We start from the raw sequence: 20,790 nt of genomic DNA, 5'->3' as shown, positions 1-20,790 counted from the left end.
GAAGCAGTCTACAGGATTTTTAGATATTTAAAAATGATACCAGGGAAAGGTCTATTCTTTAGAAAGACAGAGAACTGTGACACTGAAGTATACTCAGATGCGGATTGGGCAGGAAACATCATTGACAGGCGGTCCACTTCTGGATATTGTTCTTTTGTCTAGGGAAATCTTGTTACCTGGAGGAGTAAGAAGCAATCAGTTGTAGCCAGAAGTAGTGCAGAAGCTGAGTACAGAGCTCTTGCACAGGGAATCTATGAAGGGATTTGGATAAAAAGGGTTCTTAGTGAACTGGGACAAACGAGTTCATCTCCAATTCTGATGATGTATGATAATCAGGCAGCTATAAGCATAGCAAAGAACCCCGTGCATCATGACAGGACCAAGCACGTTGAGATTGACAGACACTTCATCACAGAGAAGGTGACTAGTGAGACGGTTAAATTGAACTATGTTCCTACCAAGCATCAAACCGCAGACATCCTCACCAAAGCTTTACCTAGGCTTAACTTCGAAGACTTAACTTGCAAGCTGGGATTATATGATATATATTTTCCAGCTTGAGGGGAAGTGTTGAAATTTGGCATTCAAAGTTAGGGTTTTAATTTAGGAAAGTATTTTAGGAATAAAAAAGGAGAGATCATTTAGGATGATTCAGTTTCCTAATTTTAGGAGAGAATCAAGCTAGATTGATATTTTCTTATTCAGTCATTTGTGTATATATATGTGTATGGTGTGTACCTAAAAAGATCAATAAAGGAATTCAGAAATTCTTCAAAGAGTATACAAGCTCAAGTTGCAAGTAATGATGTTTTTTCTTTCTCTATTGAACATCAAATAATGTTATGACGACGTAGGTTAGGTCATCCTAGTTTTTCATATTTAAAACAATTGTCTCCATCTTTCTTTAAGAATAAAATCCTTTAATGTTTTAATGTGAGGCATGTCACCTATCTAAACATCATTGTGTCTACTTTCTTGCACGACCTTATAAAGAATCTAGACCTTTTCCATTGATACATAGTGACATTTGGGGGCCCTCATGTGTGGTGACCTTAACCGGAACTAGGTGGTTTATCACTTTCATAGATGACCACACTAGAGCTTGTTGGATTTATTTATTGAAGGAAAAATCAGAGGCAAAAAAGGTTTTTAGAATGTTCCATGCTATGATAAAAACACAATTTCAACTCAAATTCAAGTACTTTGGATTGATAATAGAAAGGAATATTTTAACTTTATTCTTGGAGATTATCTACTTGAAAATGAGATCATACATCAGTTTAGTTGTTTTGATACCCCACAACAAAATGGGATTGCAAAGAGGAAAAACCATCACTTAATGGAGGTTGCTAGAGCCATCATGTTTACATCGGGGGTACCTAAAAGTTTTTAGGGAGAATCTGTACTCATGGCCTCTTATCTAATTAACAAAATGCCAACTAAAATTTTTGGTTTTGAAACTCCTCTTAATCATCTTTCTAAGATTTATCCTTGTACAAAAATATTTTCCTCAATTCCTTTGAAAATTTTTGGATGTACAATATTTGTTATATTCATAAAGAACATAGAACTAAGCTTGATTCTCGTGCACTAAAGTATGTTTTTGTGGGATATTCACCTATAGAAAAGGGGTATAAGTGTTATAATCCCATCTCTAGGAAAAATTTTGTTAGCATGGATGTAACCTTCTTTAAAAATCAACCCTACTTTACTAAAAACACTCTTCAGGTGAAGAGTATGGTCGAGGAAGATTGCTTTTGGGAAATGTCTTTACCTTTTCCAACATTTGATGACAATGTGAGTCTTAAGTCTTTCACATTCTTCTAGTTCAGGTCCTATGGGGTAAAAAAACTTAGGTTCAAGTTCAACTCTTCAATCGAGTTCTATTGTGTCAAACAATGAAGAATTGTTAAAAGGGGGAGAATCACTACAGATAAAATCTCAAATTGAGCTTCATATCTATACAAGGAGAAATTAACAAGGTAATCCAAAAAGTCATACTCTTGCCACTATCCAAGAGTCAAAACTGGTCATAGGGACCCAAGAAGGTACAGTTTTACCTATTCTCTCTTCAAGTTCAGATTCTAATACTTTTAATGACCTTGATATTCCCGTTGCCCTTAGGAAAGGAACCAGATCTTGTACCATACATCCTATTTTTAAATATGGGTCATACCATAGGTTTTCTAATTCTTTTAGAGCCTTTACTACTAACATGTCTTCAATGGCAATTCCAAAATCTATACAGGATGCTCTAGTTGTTCTTAAGTAGAGAGAAGCAATCATGGAAGTAATGAGGGCTCTTGAAATGAATGGAACTTGGGATTTAATAAGTTTGCCAAGAGGGAAGACGACAATAGGATGCACATGGGTATTTACTGTCAAGTATAAGCCGATGGTTCAGTGGAAAGGTATAAAGCTAGATTGGTAGCCAAGGGCTTTACACAAACCTACAGTATTGACTATCAAGAGACATTTACACAAATTCATTCTTTACATCTAGTTGTTGTAATGGCTAATTTAGATTAATTGCAAGCGACAATAAGACTCAGATTGTGTAAATGGAGAATTGGAGGAGGAAATGTATATGGATTTGCCCCCTAGTTTTGAGCAATCATTTGAAATTGAAAAAAGTTTGTAAATTGAAGAGATCTCTCTATGGGCTGAAGCAATCCCCAAGAGCATGGTTTGATCGTTTCACAAAGTCCATTCGGAATCTTAGGTATATGCAAAGTTAGGCCAATCACACTATGTTCTACAAACATTCTAGTGACAATAAGATTGTCATCTTGATAGTATATGTAGATGATGTCATCTTGGCAGGTGATAAAATTATGGAATTGGAGAAATTAAAGGGGTTACTCGCTAAAGAATTTCAAATTAAAGATCTTGGTCAATTGAGATACTTTCTTGGTCTGGAAGTTGCAAGGTTTTGAGGTGGTATATTTGTTTCTCAATAAAAATATACTCTAGACTTGTTTAAAGAAACAGAAATGTTGGGTTCCCCTTAAGGCCGGGCACAAGTGGTAAAGGGATGGGGAGGATATGTGCGTTTCAAGTTCAAGTCCCAATGGAGACAAAATTTACCTATAAAAAAAATAAAAAATAAAAAATAAAAAAACAAAAAAAATGGGAATGTTGGGTTGTAAACCAGCTAATACACCAATTGATCCTAATAGGAAATTGGGGCAAATAGAGTTAAACTCAAGTGTGGATAAAGGGCGCTATCAACATTTGATGGGTAAACTGATATATTTATCACATACATGTCCTGATATAGTGTTTGCAGTTAGTATGGTCATCCAGTTTAGAAACTTGTACTGAAGAATCTTTTGAAGTCGTATATCAAATTCTGAAGTATCTTAAAGGAAGCCCAAGAAAAGGATTGTTGTTCGAGAAAAAAGGGCATATGCAGATTGAGGCATATATTGATATTGATTAGGCAGGAGATAACAAGAATAGAAGATAAACTTTAGGTTATTATACCTTTGTTGGAAGGAACTTCGTAACTTGGAGAAGCAAGAAACAAAATGTTGTTGCTCGAAGTAGTGTAGAAGCTAAGTTTCGGGTCATTGCTCGTGGAATTTGTGAACTCAATTGGTTGAAGATGATATTAGAGGAATTGAGGATTCCTTATGAGAAACCTATGAAATTATACTGTGACGATAAGGCAATGATGAACATAGGCCACAATCCAATTCAATATGATAGAACTAAGCATGTTGAAGTAGATCATCATTTCATTAAGGAAAAACTTGAGGGGGTACTAGTCTTTATGCCATATGTTCCTACAGAAAAATAGCTAGCAAATATCCTAACTAAAGGCCTTTAGAAGCAGCCGCTTGAAGTTCTAGTAACCAAGCTAGGACTATTAAACATTTTCAAACCACCTTGAGGAGGGGGTTGGGGGTGTGGAAAATCATAAAATATGTGAGATTTTATTTAGTGGGGTAAATTAGGGGATAGAATCAGCTGTGTCAATGTTTCTAATTTAGTTTTTATTTTATTTTTTCTGATTTGAGGTATTAATTATTTGCACAATTGCATCTTTTATTTTCTTCCTTTTGCATATACTCAAGAGTAGTCCTATATATATATGTTGTAATCCTAAACTTCAAAGATATAGAGTAATCCTAAACTTCAAAGATATAGAGGAAAAAAAAATTTCTTTAAAAATTTCAATTTATATCTGTTGAGAGAGAGAGAAAGAAGAAAAACCTTAATTCTCATTAATGTAATGATCTACTTACAATTGAGAAATATATATATATACAAGGCTAGGAGTCCTAACTACCATACATGTATCCTATATTAACAAGGAAAGGTTATATACTATAAATACATTATATTCAACACTCCCCTCAAGCTGGAGCATATACGTCATATGCACCAAGCTTGTTACAAATATATTTAATCCTAGACCTCTGAGAGATTTAGTGAAGATGTCAGCTAGTTGATCATTTGAATTAACAAAACTTGTAGCAACACATCCTGATGCGATCTTCTCTCTAATGAAATGACAGTCAACTTCAATATGTTTGGTCCTTTCATGAAAGACTGGATTGGATGCAATATGTAATGCGGCCTGGTTATCACATATGAGTTTCATCTGTTCATCCTTTCCAAATCTCAACTCTAGAAGAAGATGTCTCAACCATATGAGTTCACATGTTGCCAAAGCCATAGCTCGATACTCGGCTTCAGCGCTAGATCTGGCCACTACATCTTGTTTCTTACTCTTCCAAGATATTAGATTACCTCCAATAAAAACACAGTACCCTGAAGTGGAACGTCTATCTGTGGGTGAGCCAGCCCAATCTGCATCTGTGTAACCAACAACCTGAGTATGACCTCTGTTCTCGTACAACACACCTTGGCCTGGTGTACTTTTGATATATCGAAGAATGCGGATTACAGCATCCCAATGGCTATCACATGGTGACTGTAGGAATTGACTAACAACACTCACAGGAAAAGAAATGTCTGGACGAGTAATGGTGAGATAGTTCAATTTACCTACGAGCCGTCGATATCTCCCGGGGTCTCCTAAAGGCTCCCCCTGTCCTGGTACAAGTTTGACATTCGGATCCATAGGTGTGTCTACCGGTTTACAGTCTAACATACCAGTTTCTTCCAGGATGTCTAAAGCATACTTCCTTTGGGAAAGGACCACAGCAGAACTGGATTGAGCTATCTCAATTCCCAAGAAATACTTGAGTTTCCCCAAGTCTTTGGTCTGAAAGTGGGTAAAAAGGTGTTGCTTTAGTTTCTGAATACCATCCTGATCACTGCCTGTAATGACGATGTCGTCCACATAAACAACCAGATAAATACACTGCCCAAAGAGTTATGATGATAGAAAACTGAATGGTCTGCTGTACTGCGAAGCATGCCAAACTCTTGAACAACAGAACTAAAACGGTTAAACCATGCTCGAGGAGATTGTTTCAAGCCATATAGAGAACGGCGTAACCTGCATACTAAACCAGACTCCCCCTGAGCAACAAAACCAGGAGGTTGCTCCATATAAACTTCCTCGGCAAGATCACCATGAAGGAAGGCATTTTTAATATCCAATTGATAAAGAGGCCAAGAACACATGGCAGCCATGGAGAGAAGCAGACGAACAGAAGCAATCTTGGCAACCGGAGAGAATGTGTCACCATAATCAAAACCATAAACCTGAGTATAGCCTTTAGCAACTAAGCGGGCCTTAAGGCGATCAACCTGACCATCAGGACCAACCTTAACTGCGTAAACCCAACGACAACCAACGGTAGATTTACCCGAGGGTAAAACAACAAGATCCCAAGTGCCATTAGAGTGCAGAGCAGCCATTTCATCCACCATTGCCTGTCGCCAGCCTGAATGGGAAAGAGCTTCATGGGTGCTCTTTGGAAGAGAAACAGAGGATATAGCAGAAACAAAAGCAGAATAGGGTGAAGATAATCGATGATAACTCAAAAAATTGTAAATAGGATGAGGATTACGAGTAGAGCGAGTACCTTTCCGAACAGCAATGGGTAAGTCATTAGGAGAAGGCAGAGCCGGGGTAGGTGAAGCCGAAGGGATAGGAAGTGAGTCAGCAGGTGCCTCAGCAAAAGGGAGAGGAGCAACGACACGAGGGCGACGATGATAAACCTGAAGTGGCCGAGGAGGCATAGCATCAGGTGGGGAGACAATGGGAATAGGCAAGACTTCAGAAACAGGAAGAGACTCAGAAGTGGTGGAAAAGAATGGTGAGTCCTCAAAGAAGGTGACATCAGCGGAGATAAAGTATCGATGAGTCTCAAGGGAATAACAACGATAACCCTTCTGAAGTCTAGAGTATCCCAAGAAGAGACACTTCATGGCTTTGGCGGAAAGCTTGTCCTGTCCAGGAGTGAGAATATGAACAAAGCAAGTACAACCAAAGACACGAGGAGGAAGGAAATAAAGTGGTTGGTCAGGGAAGAGAAGGGAGTGAGGAATCTGATCATGTAAGACAGAGGAGGGCATACGATTAATCAAATAACAAGCGGTAAGAACAGCGTCCCCCCAAAAACGAAAAGGAACATTGCTATGGAGGAGGAGAGTACGAGCTGTCTCAACAAGATGTCGATTCTTGCGTTCAGCTACCCCATTTTGTTGAGGAGTATGAGCACAAGAAGACTGATGAAGAATCCCATGATGAGACATAAACGAAGTAAATGGGGCTGAAAAATATTCCCTGGCATTGTCACTGCGTAACACACGAATAGAAACATTGAACTGGGTTTGGATTTCAGCATAAAATTTCTGGAAAATAGAGAATAACTCAGCTCGATTTTTCATTAAAAATAACCAAGTACATCGAGAATAATCATCAATGAAAGTGACAAAATACTGAAATCCTAAAGTAGACGCAGTCCGACAAGGACCCCAAACATCAGTGTGGACAAGCTCAAAAGGAGACTTTGCCCGATTATTCAAACGCTTTGGGAACGAGACACGAGTATGTTTCCCAAGCTGACATGACTCACACGGAAGCGACGATAAAGTGGAAAAACGAGGGACCATCTTCTGGAACTTGGAGAGACTAGGGTGGCCCAGACGATTGTGAATGAGGAGAGGAGCATCAGTGGAAATGCAAACTGCAGGAGATGAATCCGAGGTGAGGTGATAGAGGCCTTGAGACTCACGTCCTATGCCAATCGTCTTCCCCGTACTCCGGTCCTGCAAGGTCACAAATTTATCAGAAAAGGTAATAGAGCAATTAAGAGTGCGAGTGATTTTGCTGATGGAAATAAGATTAAAAGGACATTCAGGAGTATAAAGGACAGAAGTGAGAGGTAGAGAAGGCAGAGGAAGGGCCAAACCAATACCTTTAGCCACAGTTTGAGAACCATTAGCTAAGGTAACATTAGGTAAAGCAGAGGTAGTAGTAATAGAGGAGAAAAGATCCTTATTACCAGATAAGTGATCAGAAGCTCCAGAATCTAGAATCCAGGGTCCAAGAGAAGATGTGTGGGTAAGGCAGGCAGAGGCATTACCAGGCTGGGCAACAGAGGCAACAGAAGCCTGAGATGCGGAAGAGCTCGGAGCTTGAGGCAGCGGAGAATCAGAGGACTGGGCCACATGGGCAGTGCGAGGAGGTCGTCCATGTAACTGATAGCAACGATCGCGAGTGTGGCCAAGTTTATTGCAATAGGTGCAATGAGGACGTTGACCTCTACCTCGGGTACCACTACGGCCTCCTCGAGAGTTAGTTTGAGAAACTAACACAGAAGAATCTGAAGTGCTATCAAATGGCAAAGTCTGAGTGGAGGAGATACGGAGGAGGCGAGCAAACACATCATCCAAGGACGGAACTGATGAACTACCAAGAATCTGATCGCGGACAGGCTCAAGATCCGGACGGAGGCCAATAAGAGTAAGAACCATGAAGAACTTGTCAAGCTGTGTTTGTTGAGCCCCAACATCAGGAGTAAGAGGCATCACAGTCAAGAACTCCTCCTTAAGAGAGGCAATCTGGCCAATATAAGTAGATAGATCCAAGTCCTGTTGGCTGAGATGGACAATTGCAGAAGCCACCTTATAAAGACGCTGGATATCATTCGTATATAATCCTTTGGCCTGAGTCCAAAATTTAAAACAAGTTTTGTAGGCCCGAAGATGAAGAAGAATCTTGGGATCAACCGATTGCCATAATACACTACATAACTGTGCATCTATCTTCCTCCACTGTACGCGGTCAACCTCAGGGATATCTGCCTCCTGTGTAATCAAGTGATCCTCATATCCTTGACCCATAAACCAAAGTTCAACAGACGCAGACCAGGAAAGATAATTGTCACTGCCAACCAATTTCTCCGAAGTAATCATAGGAGATCCAGATATAACAGCGGAAAAAATGGAATTTTTAGTAGTCATATCTACTTATCTGAAGAATGAAGTATGTTTGGATCGAAGAGAGCCCTAATACGGCTTCAGATTGCGGCGTGGCACCACCGAAAAAGGGAGACGGCCTCAGATCGCGGCGTGGTACCACCAGAAAGGTAGAAGAACACTTCCCAAGGCACGTGCAGGGATTGGAGTGGAGAAAAAGTAGTCGGAGCTTCGCCGGAAAGGCTGTTTGGAGGGCCGACGGAGACAAAAATCCCCAAAAGAGGTATGTGCAGGGCTCGGATGGGAGAACCAGGGAGGTAGGGAGGCTGGTCGGCGTCAGGCGAAGCTGGAGGAGGAGGCGCGTCGCCGGAAAAGGCCTCACGCGCCCTCACGCGCCGGCGCGTGAGATTCAGTCGCCGGCCGGAAATTTGCGCGTGGACGGCGCGTGGATGGGATTTTGGTGCCGGTGCCTTCACAAAAGTTGTAGATCTCCTCCAGGCGCTCCTTCTGGTATAGTCGGTGTCGGAAAAATACGTCGCCGGAAAGTCGCCGGAAAAGCTCGCCGGAAAATTCGCCGGAAAATTTCGCCGGCGGTGAGTAGTTTCTGTCGACGATCCGAATGACCGGAAAGTATTGGAAGATGGGGAAGGTGACCGGAATGAAACACGGTCACCGGAAGGTTTCCCGGAGTTGATGACACGGGAAACAAGAAAGAATTAGGTTTTCTTCCTTGGCTCTGATACCATGTTGAGAGAGAGAGAAAGAAGAAAAACCTTAATTCTCATTAATGTAATGATCTACTTACAATTGAGAAATATATATATATACAAGGCTAGGAGTCCTAACTACCATACATGTATCCTATATTAACAAGGAAAGGTTATATACTATAAATACATTATATTCAACAATATCTAAGTAGTCAACCCCGTATGTTTGAGTGTTTCCCTTTGTTACAAATCTTGCCTTGTACTTCTCCAATGTACCATCAATTCTACATTTAATAATGAAAATTCATTTGCACCCAACTGTTCTTTTCCCTTTGGTAGACTCACCATCTCCCACACATCGTTTTTTTCCAAGGTCCTCATTTTGTTTTTCATAGCTTCCTTCCATGGTTCTATGCTCATGGCCGCTTGAACATTTTTGGAATTTCATGGTTGGCTAATATAGGCATATGTGAGAATAATTGTACATTGATTTGAGGAAAACTTGTACATCTTATAGACAGCTACACAATGAAAAAAGGAAACAAATTAACTCCTAGAAATTTGTCCCAAAAATCATGGGAATTCTAATTCTAACTTTCCTAATTTCAATTTTTATATACAATTATTGACTTTCCTATTAAGAGGCTAAATATCAGCCATTATTCCCTATTAAATAAGGGTCATAAAGGCTAACTAGTCAAGCTCCCTCCTCAAGTTGGTGAATAGATGTTTTCTATTCCTAGCTTGCTAGTAATCATCTGAAAAATCTGACTTAAGAGTCCCCTAGTCAAAATATCCACCAACTATCTTTCTATTGAAACATAAAGAGTACAAATCAGGTCATTATCTAGCTTCTCTTTAATGAAGTGTCTATCAATCTCTACATGCTTTGTTCGATCATGTTAGATGGAATTAGGGGCAATGTTAAAAGCCAACTTGTTATCATAGTACAACTTCATTGTTCCTTCCCATTTAATTTTGAGATCATCAAGAATGATTTTAATCAAAGTCCACATATTCCTTGTGCCATAGCCTTGAATTCTACCTTTACACTTGACTTGGCCACAACACCTTGCCTTTTGCTTTTCCAAGTAACTAGGTTTCCTCCTAGCCATGTGCAGTAACCTAAGGTAGATCTTTGTTTTACAATTGATTACGCCTAAAATGCATCAGTGTATTCTTCCAAATTTAGGTTCCATATTCCTCTTAAATAGAATGCCTTCTCCAAAAGTGAGTGTCAAATATTTGAGAATCCTGTAGATTGCCTCTAGATGGCTATTTTTTGGTGAATGCATGAACTGGATGATCACACTCACAGCATAGGCTATATCAAGCCTAGTGTGTGACAAGTAAATCAATGTTCCCACTAGTCTTTGGTACATACCTCAATCACCTGTTGCCTCATCCTTGTCATCCACAAGCCTATGATTCTGTTCAATGGGAGCATTGGTTGGCTTACAACCCAACATCCTGGTTTCCTTTAGGAGATCAAGGACATTTTTTTTTGTTGTGAAATAAAGATGCCCTTATTCAAATGAGTGACCTCAATACCCAAGAAGTACCTCAGCCTCCCTAGATCTTTAATATCGATTTCTGCTACATGATATTTGTTAAGCCATTTAATTTCTTCTAAATCATCCCTAGTCACAACTATATCATCCACATAAATGATTAAAACCTGACCTTTCCAGATGTTGAGTGCTTGATAAAGAGAGTATGATCTCATTGACTTTGTCGGTACTTCATTCTCAGCATAACTTTAGCAAATCTCTCACACCATGCCCTATAAGATTGCTTATGCCCATATAGCACCTTCTTTGGTCTACACATAGAATCACCGCTGAAGTTGCCATCAAATCCTAGTGGAGAGCCTCCATGTAAACTTCCTCTTCTAAATCACCATGTAAGAAGACATTTTTAACATCAAATTGCTGCAAAGACCAACCAAAGTTAGTAGCCAAAGATAATAAGACTTGAACAATGTTCATCTTTGCCACTGGTGCAAAGGTTTCTTGGTGATCCCACTTCATAAGTCTAAGTATACCCTTTAGCTACTAATCTAGCTTTGTATCTTTTCAGAGTCCCATCAGCTTTGTACTTCTCAATGAATACCCACTTACATCCAACTAGTCTTTTCCCTTTAGGAAGTCTTACAACCTCCCGTGTTTGATTTTTCTCAAGTGCTCTCATTTCCTCACTCATGATATTTCTCAAATTCTCATCCCTAAGTGCCTCCTGAACTGTTTTTAGGATTTCTAGGGGACTTAGGTGACTAAGTAAGGCTTTATGTGAGGGTGACAATTTATCAAAGGAGACAGAGTTAGACATAGGGTATTGGGCTCATGTTCGGGTGCCTTCTCTAATGGCCATAGGCAAATTTAGATTGTTACAAACAAGTTCATCCACATGCTCTTCCACAAGCTGGTCAATGTGTGGTGAAGGATTAGGAGAGGGAAAGAATTCAGTACCTATTATGGGATCCACTGATTAGACCTATTGGTGCTTAGGATGAGATGACTTCCTTGAATAGACTTGCAATGGTGCAGTGATAGTATTGTCAGGTATTTTTTCTTCCAATGGTGGCTCAAAGATACCAAGTGGGTGAAGGGACATAGAAGAGGTCATGGGTAAGTCAAGATAAAGCCAAGTGACCCTAGCGCAAGCATCTATGAATGATACAGACCATCTAGTACCCGAAATATTTAGAATTCTTGAAGGACTTCATACATCAGTATGAAAATCAAAGTAAATGGATAAAAAGACTTTTTTAATATTCAATGGAAATGAGGTTTGATGGTGTTTAGCCAACTCACAGACTTCACAATGGAATGCACTAACATTTAAGTTTTCAAACAGGGGAGGAAACATTTTTTTCAGGAAAAAAAAGGGTGGATGCATGGCCAAATCTATTCCTTATTTGATGAAATTCAGAGAGGTAGGAGAATGGTAACCTATTACTATTTCCACAACAAGCTTCAAGAAGGTAGAGTTCCTCCTGTTCTTTAGCACGCCTAATCATCTTTACCCATAGCTTGACCCTAAAATACACAATGAGTCGGGAAGAATGTTACTTCACATTTTAAATCTTTGGTAATTTGATGGACCCATAGAAGGTTAGCAGATAATCTTGGGACATGTAATATTGATTTTAATGACAGAGTGGGTGACAAATATATTGTGCCTTAACTAGCCATTGTGGCCAATGTACCATTAGCAACTTTAATCTTCCTATTTCCAAAACATGGATGAAGAGAACCCATGGAAAGAGTTTTTCATAGGGTAAGTAGAACTTGAGTCAATGACCCAAGCACTTGGAAAACAATTTTCTGAGCGTGCAAGGGAGCACGAGGCACTAGGATTATCGAATGATGCAAGAAAGCTTCTAAGCTGATTTATCTCATCTTTTTTGAATTGGCCAATCTTGGAGTTGTTTGATCCATTCTTCTTTGGGCTGATTTCTTCAAAGTGAGCAACATATGCCTATCTGCCTCACTACCTATTCTCAAGTTCTGTCACATACTTGCTGAAATTATTTTTCACCTCAAAATCAGCCATTAATGCTTCACATACCTGCTAGTTACTCACCTTAAAGCTTTCTAACAAGGTTGGATACAAAAGAATTTAGGGTTGTTTTTCAAATCGGGGTGTTTCGTTGTCACTAACAGAAAAATACCAGCAGTTGCAGAACTTCTTTAATCCGAACGATTATTCTGAAAAACACCTAAAGCTTTGATACCATGTAGGCATATGTGAGAATAATCGTATATTGATTTGAGGAAAAATTGTACATCTTATGGACGGCTATGCAGTAAAAAATGGAAACAAATTAACTCCTAGAAGTCTATCCCAAAAATCATAGGAATTTTAATTCTAACTTCCTAATTTAAATTGCTCTATACAACTATTGACTTTCCTATTAAGAGGCCAAATACCAGCCATTATTTCCCTACTAAATAACAGTCATAAAGGCTGATCAGTCAATAGCTAATTCAGTGATGAAGGCACGGAATTTGGGTGAGAGTTTTTGTAAAGACATAAACTGAGAAAGAGGGTGAGGAATGCAAGACTGAGTCCCTTTTCTAAGTGCAATAGGCAAATCTAAGTCATCAAAATCTGGTTATCTCCTTCAAAACCTGTTTCAAAGTCAAAGATTGGATCATTTAAAGCAACAGCAGGCCGCCTTTCTTTGGAATACACATTGAGGATAGGTGGCTTAGAACTCTTGATTTTTGTAGGAATTTCAGTGTTGAAATAAATTTTAGACATTTTTTCACAATTATGATTCAACTAAGCAATAGGGGTAGGGATAGAAATAGAGAGGAATGTTTTTAGAAGAGTATTAAATTTAGTATGGTAAGAATTATTTTACTGCTGGTCTGAGGAGTTATTCCAACCAGAATGGTAAGAATAATTTGAAGAATCCCACCACCTATTTTTCATATTACTTTTCTCCCTTTCAAGATAGGTGTTCCCATTGTATGGTTGATTTTCCACAAAGATTACATCCCTTGTAACATACTGCTTCCAAGTTGGTTGATGACTTGATGATAACACTTTTATCGCGTTGCTGTGAAGGAATGCCCCACAAAAATGCGGTGAAGGGCTCTAGGATCAAGTTTCCCGCTCAAGTGGCTCTAGATATGTACATAAGATATACATCCAAAAATTTTGGAGGTAATTTCCCAATACGATGAAAATTTGGAAAAAGAGTACTGATTTTTTCTATTAGGGTTTTGTAATCAAGAATCTTGGAAGGCATCCTATTTATTAAATACGAGGCTATTAAAATAGCATCCCCACAGAATGTTTTGTTTGAATAGCAAGGCACGGGGAACTTCGAATAAGGGCCTATTTTTCCTTTCAAGAACCCCATTTTGTTGGGGAGTGTCTATACAAAAAGAATGATGGAAAATTCCTTAATAGTCCGGATCAATCAAACTTTGGTTTGAAGTACTCCCTCCCATTATTAGCTCAAAGGGTATCTATTTTGGTCCCAAATTAGTTTTGAATAAGATTGTGGAAGATAGAAGATATGGATGAGACTTCTGATTTAGATTTCAAAAATTAAGCACATGTAGAATGAGTACAATCATCTACAAATCTAACCAACAAAATAAAATGTTCATGTATGAAAAATACCTCTGTATCTCTCAAAAATAGGGAAAGGACTTTGAGGGGTGTTTTTTACAAAAATCACTATATATCAAAAACAAGGGAAGGACTTTGATTTTAAATAAAATGTTCATGTATCAAAAATACATCTTTGTCTCTCTAAAAATCTTTCTCTTTCTACTAGAATTCTCTCTCTACCCTATTTGAGTTCCCCCTGTACCAGCTTTAATTAATTTTATTTTCTACCCTTATCTTTCTGTGACTGCTAGTGATGTCAATAGCCACCACTATAAATGCAAACCTTCACCTCTACACCCTTTTTTTGGAACATGATCTAATTGTAAATCTTCTTATAAGTGTTTTTTTTTAAAAAAAAAAATTCATAAAAAATATTGTTTTTTCAATTTTATATACACAAGTACATCCAGTTATATATGCAAATGAAGAATTTTGATAATGATAAATAAAATTTATAATGTCCTTTTTTGTAATTTATCAAAACTAAGTACTTTTTTTGTTATATAACAAATAATTTATACATTACCAAAATCATCATTAAGCAATATCAAAAAGTGCTTCCCTGGTTTATATCCACACAGCTAAGTGTTACTAATAAAAATGCTACAGGCTAGAAGTGTTTTTCTAAAAAGCGCTCCCAAAAGAAACTTTACTCAAATTGCCAAAATTATAGGTTTGTATGCTTATTGGTTTAGTTACTAACTTGTAAATCATATGGTGTGTTGTTTTTCTATTTTTCCACATCATTTATTGTATCATATCATATGTTGTATGCTTTTTTACATGATGGAAAAAAAATGTGTACATGCATGTAATGCATATGTATTACAAACATGAAGTGAAGAGTAATATAACTAATTTCATGAAAGACAATAGGATTTAAAGGATTAAAATAAAACCATATAAAAACATTGAATACTAAAAAGTTTTGAAAAGTTCAATTTAACAAAATAAGAGTTTAATACATAAGTTCTACCATGAAGATGATGCGTTCCCCATGGTGATCTTTTGTTTTTCTCTTTTTTATTTTTTTATTTTTCCAAGATCAAAAAAAAAAAAAGTTCCTGGTAATATTTACAAGGAAGTCTGTATGAAACTGCCTGCAGGTATCTCTCACCTCCAACCATACTAGTAGTCTTCACTATGATCTTCATGGTCTCAAACAGGTACCTCATGCTCAGTTTTGAGAAATTCTGTCCAGCTGTTCCATCTGCTAGTTTTCACCTTAGTGAAAACAATATTTTCCATGATCACTCACCACTCGATTCACTGGCATACTATCCTGCTTGTTTAAATCAGTGGGATGAACGCTTTTCAGGATCATGCCACTCATATTCAATGTGCCAAGGAATTCTAACAGGCCAGTTTTTCAGATGAAAGATTTTGGTTTCTTTATGTTCCTTTTTGGGTATTGGGGTAGCATATCCAAAGCCCTCAAAGCTCAAAATATACAGCCAGTTTGATTGCTTGAGCTTGATTACCAAATACTTATCCTGTGCCCCTACCACTTCTCTCCCACCCATCTCCCTCCATAATTTCATCCAAAACTTGGGCCAAATGATGGTGAGATGCTTCCTGATGCCAGTCTTACCTAAAGTTTGTCTCACTATCTCTTAACATTGCCATAATGTGTGAAAGTTGGCTGTTAGTTTGTCCCAGCTCCTTGATCGTTCATCTTGCAGCTCCTTCTCTCCCATTATCAGCTTCAGCAATGGGAGATTAATAGAGTTCAATTAGGAGGTGATCCTAACCCTAAGATATAGAACACCTTTTTTTTGTTTTAGGGATCCCTTATCCTTACAGCTTATAGCTATAATTTTCTTATTTTTCAACATATTCCTCCTTATCAAAACCACAAAAAAAAGGACATCATAATAAATAAGAAGCAATGGTTCTACCCCCAGCAAAATAAGGAAAGACAAAAATGTAGTTCATATCAACCTAACTAGACAGCCATAAGTTCAAACGTGTGTACCTTTTTGATAACTTCATTTTTTATCTGATAGTTGGCAGCTTCCAAGAAGAGCTTCCCAGATAATCTCCTTGCTAACTACCACAGAAGAGAAACTAGCTGAGAAATAAATATGAGAAAGCAAAATAAAATCAAATCACAAGGATCATTGTCTTACTAATTGATATATCTTTCCCAGTGTAAGCATACTGCCACCCTGAAAAAATTAGTCAAGTCAAATCATCAAAGTAGTCACAAAAGCTGACATTGTAGCAAAAGTAACCACACCTTCAAAATTATTGACTGGAGTTCTCTTGCTCCAGCTCCCAAAGCAGCAACAGCTTGCACCTTCCATTGACTGAGTCCAAATTCTAGATTACCATGACTAGTAGAAGCCTTAGAGTTTTCCCATGATTTAGGAAGAGCTCCTGATTCTTCACTACATATACAAAAAATAAGTTTTGGGTTATCAAAATATTTCACAAGGAAAAAGATCTTGTTAAGCATGCCTGGGAAATGAAATATCAGAAAACATGAAAATATAACACCAGACCAGAATGAACAATATCACCTAATAAATATGTCTAAGTGAAGAAGAATTAGCAACAGAAGAGGTACACAGAAAAACCACACATTTCTAGCCCCAATTGGTAATTCACATCAAGGAATTGCTTCAGCCTTAATAAACACTAACATGTCGTAGAAGCAAATCTAAGACTTAATTATGATACCTGAGGAATTAAAATTCAAAGTTACTGGCATATTCCTATTTGATATCAGATGGTATAAAATAAGACACTAGATAATTCATTATGTGAAACTCAGCTCAACAGAACTCAACTTAAAAGGAATTTTTAAAATCCTGCTTGCTCCAAGAAGAAGGCGAAGAGTTAAGACCAGAAAAACATATGCTAAATTGGAGTTTCCATGGTCAATAACCTATGTAAATTACTTTTCCTACAAAAATCAATTACTTTTTATAGTTATACAAAAAAAAACATCTAATTAGTAAAAATGAGTTCATATATTAGTTTATTTCTAATTTTCCAACCCAACAATGCCTACAAACGTTAACAAGTATATAATGGTTCAATACCAAATTTTGGAACGATGGTTGCATGGTCAACTAGAACGTTAAGATAGAAGTTGCTTTCTCTAATGGGTGCCTCGGCATTATGGGGAAAGCCACTTAAGGAGATCTATCATCCGGTTGGATTGATAAGGAGATATGGAGATAAGTTAAGGCACTTATGGCTAGTAAATTTAGAAACCCACCTCAAAGGCGTATCGATATTTCGCCTTCATTTGGGGGATGGTGATGGGTGTGGTTCATTCCTTTCGTCTGAAACTATTGCCTCTTCTTAACAGCTTGGTGTCAGATAAGAAGATAGTATCAAAGAATTTTATGCCTCAAATTTAACCACCTACAGGTTGTTCAATTAGTCTATCTTAGAGAAGATATTACAAGTTTCCACAAAATAAGGGCTTCTGCTGCTTCCTGGTTCATAATATTGGGTCCAAAAAAACTCTTATGGTGGCCCCCACTTGCGTCCACAAGGTATGCCATTCATAACAAGGCAGTATATCCTAATTTAGAATGTTTAAGACTTTAGAAAGATTTTCCATATTACAGAATTTTGGAATAATCAATTTGGGAAAGTGCAGCAGTAATTTAAGAAAATATTTTAATATTATCAGGAGCTAGTTGAATCCTTAATATCTTAGTATTTTAGGAGTTAGATGTCTTTTGCATTGCAGGAAAAAAGTCTAGATTGGTAACAATTTCAGTTCAGTTGCCATCTCCCACTGATATAAATAATGTATTCTCATACCCTAAAGAAGCAAAACTTTTAGGATGAGATGTTAACTTTTTGACTTTGCTATTCACACAAATTCCTTATTATATTATTGCCAAATATTTAATCCCATCCAATCAAACTTCTTTTCTTCTGACTGCGGCTTTCTTCTTCTCCAGACTTTAAATTCCAATTCTCTTTCTTTCCAGACTTTAAAATTCCCAGTTCCTTTCTCTCACCCAACCCAACCTGCATCGGTATTTTGGAGCATCCACTTTCATATTTTACTCTTGTGGACCCCATCTTTATTTTTTCTTTGTTTGGACAACATGGAATCCACTAACCTTATTCTGCAGGATTGGGAAAATCATGGAGACATATGTCCTACCCCAAGGACCACACCCAAGGGTCAAACCTAAGAGATATTGTTCCTGAGATGAGAGGTTCCTGCCAGATGAGTTGCCCATGGGGAGCCTTGAAGTACATGTTTGATAACTTTTTATATATATATAGATAAAGAAGATGTATTATAAATAAATAAAATAAAAAAATAAAAAAAAGGTATACATGATGTATACAAAGTAGCCACCCAAAAGGAAGCACGAAAAAACAAAAACCAGCAAACGTGCCCTACATAGAGCTTAACCAATCCACAAATCCTAACATCAACAAAGAGCCATCCCTAACATACAATTTAACCCAATCCCAAAAAAAACATTCAAGAAAGAATTTTTAATTGTTTGATCTATACTTTCACAATTATCGAAGTCCTATGGTGACCACAAAAAAAAAAAAAAAAAAAAAGGTAAATGTTTGATAACTAACTTTTTTTTTGGTCCCCATAGGATTCAAACTTGGAACTTGCCCACAATATCATCCCAACCTCTTACCACTTGAGCCAAGCCACAAGAGCACTACCTAAGATTATACACCATAAGTGGTTTGTGTATTTCTGGTTCAATGCATATCAGTCCAAAATTGAGGTAAGAAATTACATTTACAAAATCAACCAGAAATTTATCATTGATACAGTTAAACCTAAAACCAAAAATAATTTCTTTTGAAATCCAAAAGGTTTAACAGCTAAAGGGTATTTAATAAATTAACTTAATGACTTAATATGACTTAATAACTTAATTTAATTAAGCATGTTTGGTAAAATAGCTTAATATCACAACTTAAAGTAAAAAATAACTTTAAATAGTTAACTTATTTTTAATTTTAAATCTCTTTTACCTCATTTACCCATGTTTAGTAAAAGTATATTTTACAACTATAACTCCACATTCACAACTCATTTTTATAGTAAATAATTTTTTAGTTATCTCATGTATCTACAATACTTTAAATATGAATGTTTAACTAATAAATCTATTGCTTAAGATTAGTAAAAATATAAATCTTAGTTAAAATTAATGAGGATAAATATGCTAATTTGATGATTTAGGATAAATTTTAAGTTAACTTTACCAAACAACCTTAATACTTCAAGTAAAAAATAAGAAACAAGTCTTAAGTCAACAACTTAAAAATAATTTAACTTAAAGTCAACTTAATTTATTAAGTAATAAATATTATGTTTTACTAAATACCCACCTAGTATAATGGTTGGATCTCCATAGAGACTACTATGTTAATCAATATTCCTTCACCAATCAATTGAATCTTAGATTAGAACTACTCTTAGTAAAACTGAATTTTTAAAATCTGGATAAAAGTTGAAGAAAATCAGTTCAACTACTAAGCAATCAAATTTCTTTTTTTCAGAAAGATAAAGATGAATATAAGGACAAATTGAACTACGCACGGATTTGGGCAAATTAGAATAGGATTTCCTGTTCATGCTTTAGATCTCTTCTTAGAAGTCTGATCTTTATTCAATTAGGCATTGATTCATTCCTAGTTTACTCTAAGACAAACATGATCGACAGAAAAACATTGGATCAATTTTAACAAGAGCATCCAATGTATTCATCAAGCATCATAGAGGTGAATTTTGCAGTCAACATCAGAAGAACACTATCACAAGATGACAAATCTCAGATCTAAAGGATAAAGTTGAAATCATTACAGAGAAATGCATTCGTTCTTCATCCTTAGCCACACAAGGTTTACTCCCCATATATTGACAGAGTTTTAGCCTTCCATTCCACATTCTTTCAAATGCAAAAACCATGTTTGGAAGCCAAGAAAATTTCATAGAAAATATTTCTGGAGAAAAACTATAAAACTACTCTCTACACCTAACAAATCTATACATGGACTAATAATATCCAAAATTAAACTAACAAACTATTTATAGGCAATGACAACTCACTTTCACCCAATAATAACTTGCCACATCATCTAAACTAATTGTTGAAGATTATTACAGCTTGTTGCAGCCGGATACACAACTGTATGTGAAGATTATTACAGCTGTGTATCTTCCACAGCTGTATATTACAGCTGAATATCTTCCACAGCTGTATATTACAGCTGTAATATATTTGAGTATATTTGTGTATACAATCCCTAATTTGTAGGGATCTTTAGTAGGGTAGTTTCCAATTCTTCCCTTAAGTCTTTTTTTCTTTTTTCTTTTTTCTGTTGTATATAATTGTAGTGTTGTATACTTTTAAGATATAAATGAGAAATACAATTTTTCTCCACATGGTATCAACGACTTGTTTGGTGGGAAGTCCTGTATTCGAACCTCACCATCACATATTTATTTACCCAATTTATTAAACCTGCGTGTAAGCCCAAAAATAGAGGCTACAAGTGAGGGAGGGTGTTAGAGTCATTATGGGACCAAATCTTACAAGCTTAAGTTTTTAGGAAAATTGGTTGTTCAATATGGTATCAGAGCTAAATT

The 20,790-nt window shown here is 36.9% G+C and overlaps 1 protein-coding gene across 1 annotated transcript in view; it reads right to left on the bottom strand.

The window, feature by feature from the left end:
- The window catches only part of LOC117904516, a 56,570-nt gene that overhangs the window by 14,106 nt on the left and 21,674 nt on the right, over nt 1-20,790 (bottom strand). The window contains exons 3-5 of the mRNA XM_034817151.1: nt 16,426-16,576; nt 16,316-16,354; nt 16,162-16,236 (exon numbers count right to left, since the gene is read on the bottom strand). Coding sequence (XP_034673042.1) covers nt 16,162-16,236; nt 16,316-16,354; nt 16,426-16,576 — 265 coding nt within the window. The remainder of the gene's footprint in view (nt 1-16,161; nt 16,237-16,315; nt 16,355-16,425; nt 16,577-20,790) is intronic.

Source organism: Vitis riparia, chromosome 17 (assembly GCF_004353265.1).
Source record: "Vitis riparia cultivar Riparia Gloire de Montpellier isolate 1030 chromosome 17, EGFV_Vit.rip_1.0, whole genome shotgun sequence".
NCBI lineage: Eukaryota > Viridiplantae > Streptophyta > Magnoliopsida > Vitales > Vitaceae > Vitis > Vitis riparia.
Note: the sequence above shows the minus strand (reverse complement) of the source record. Positions and strands in the feature narration are given on the sequence as shown.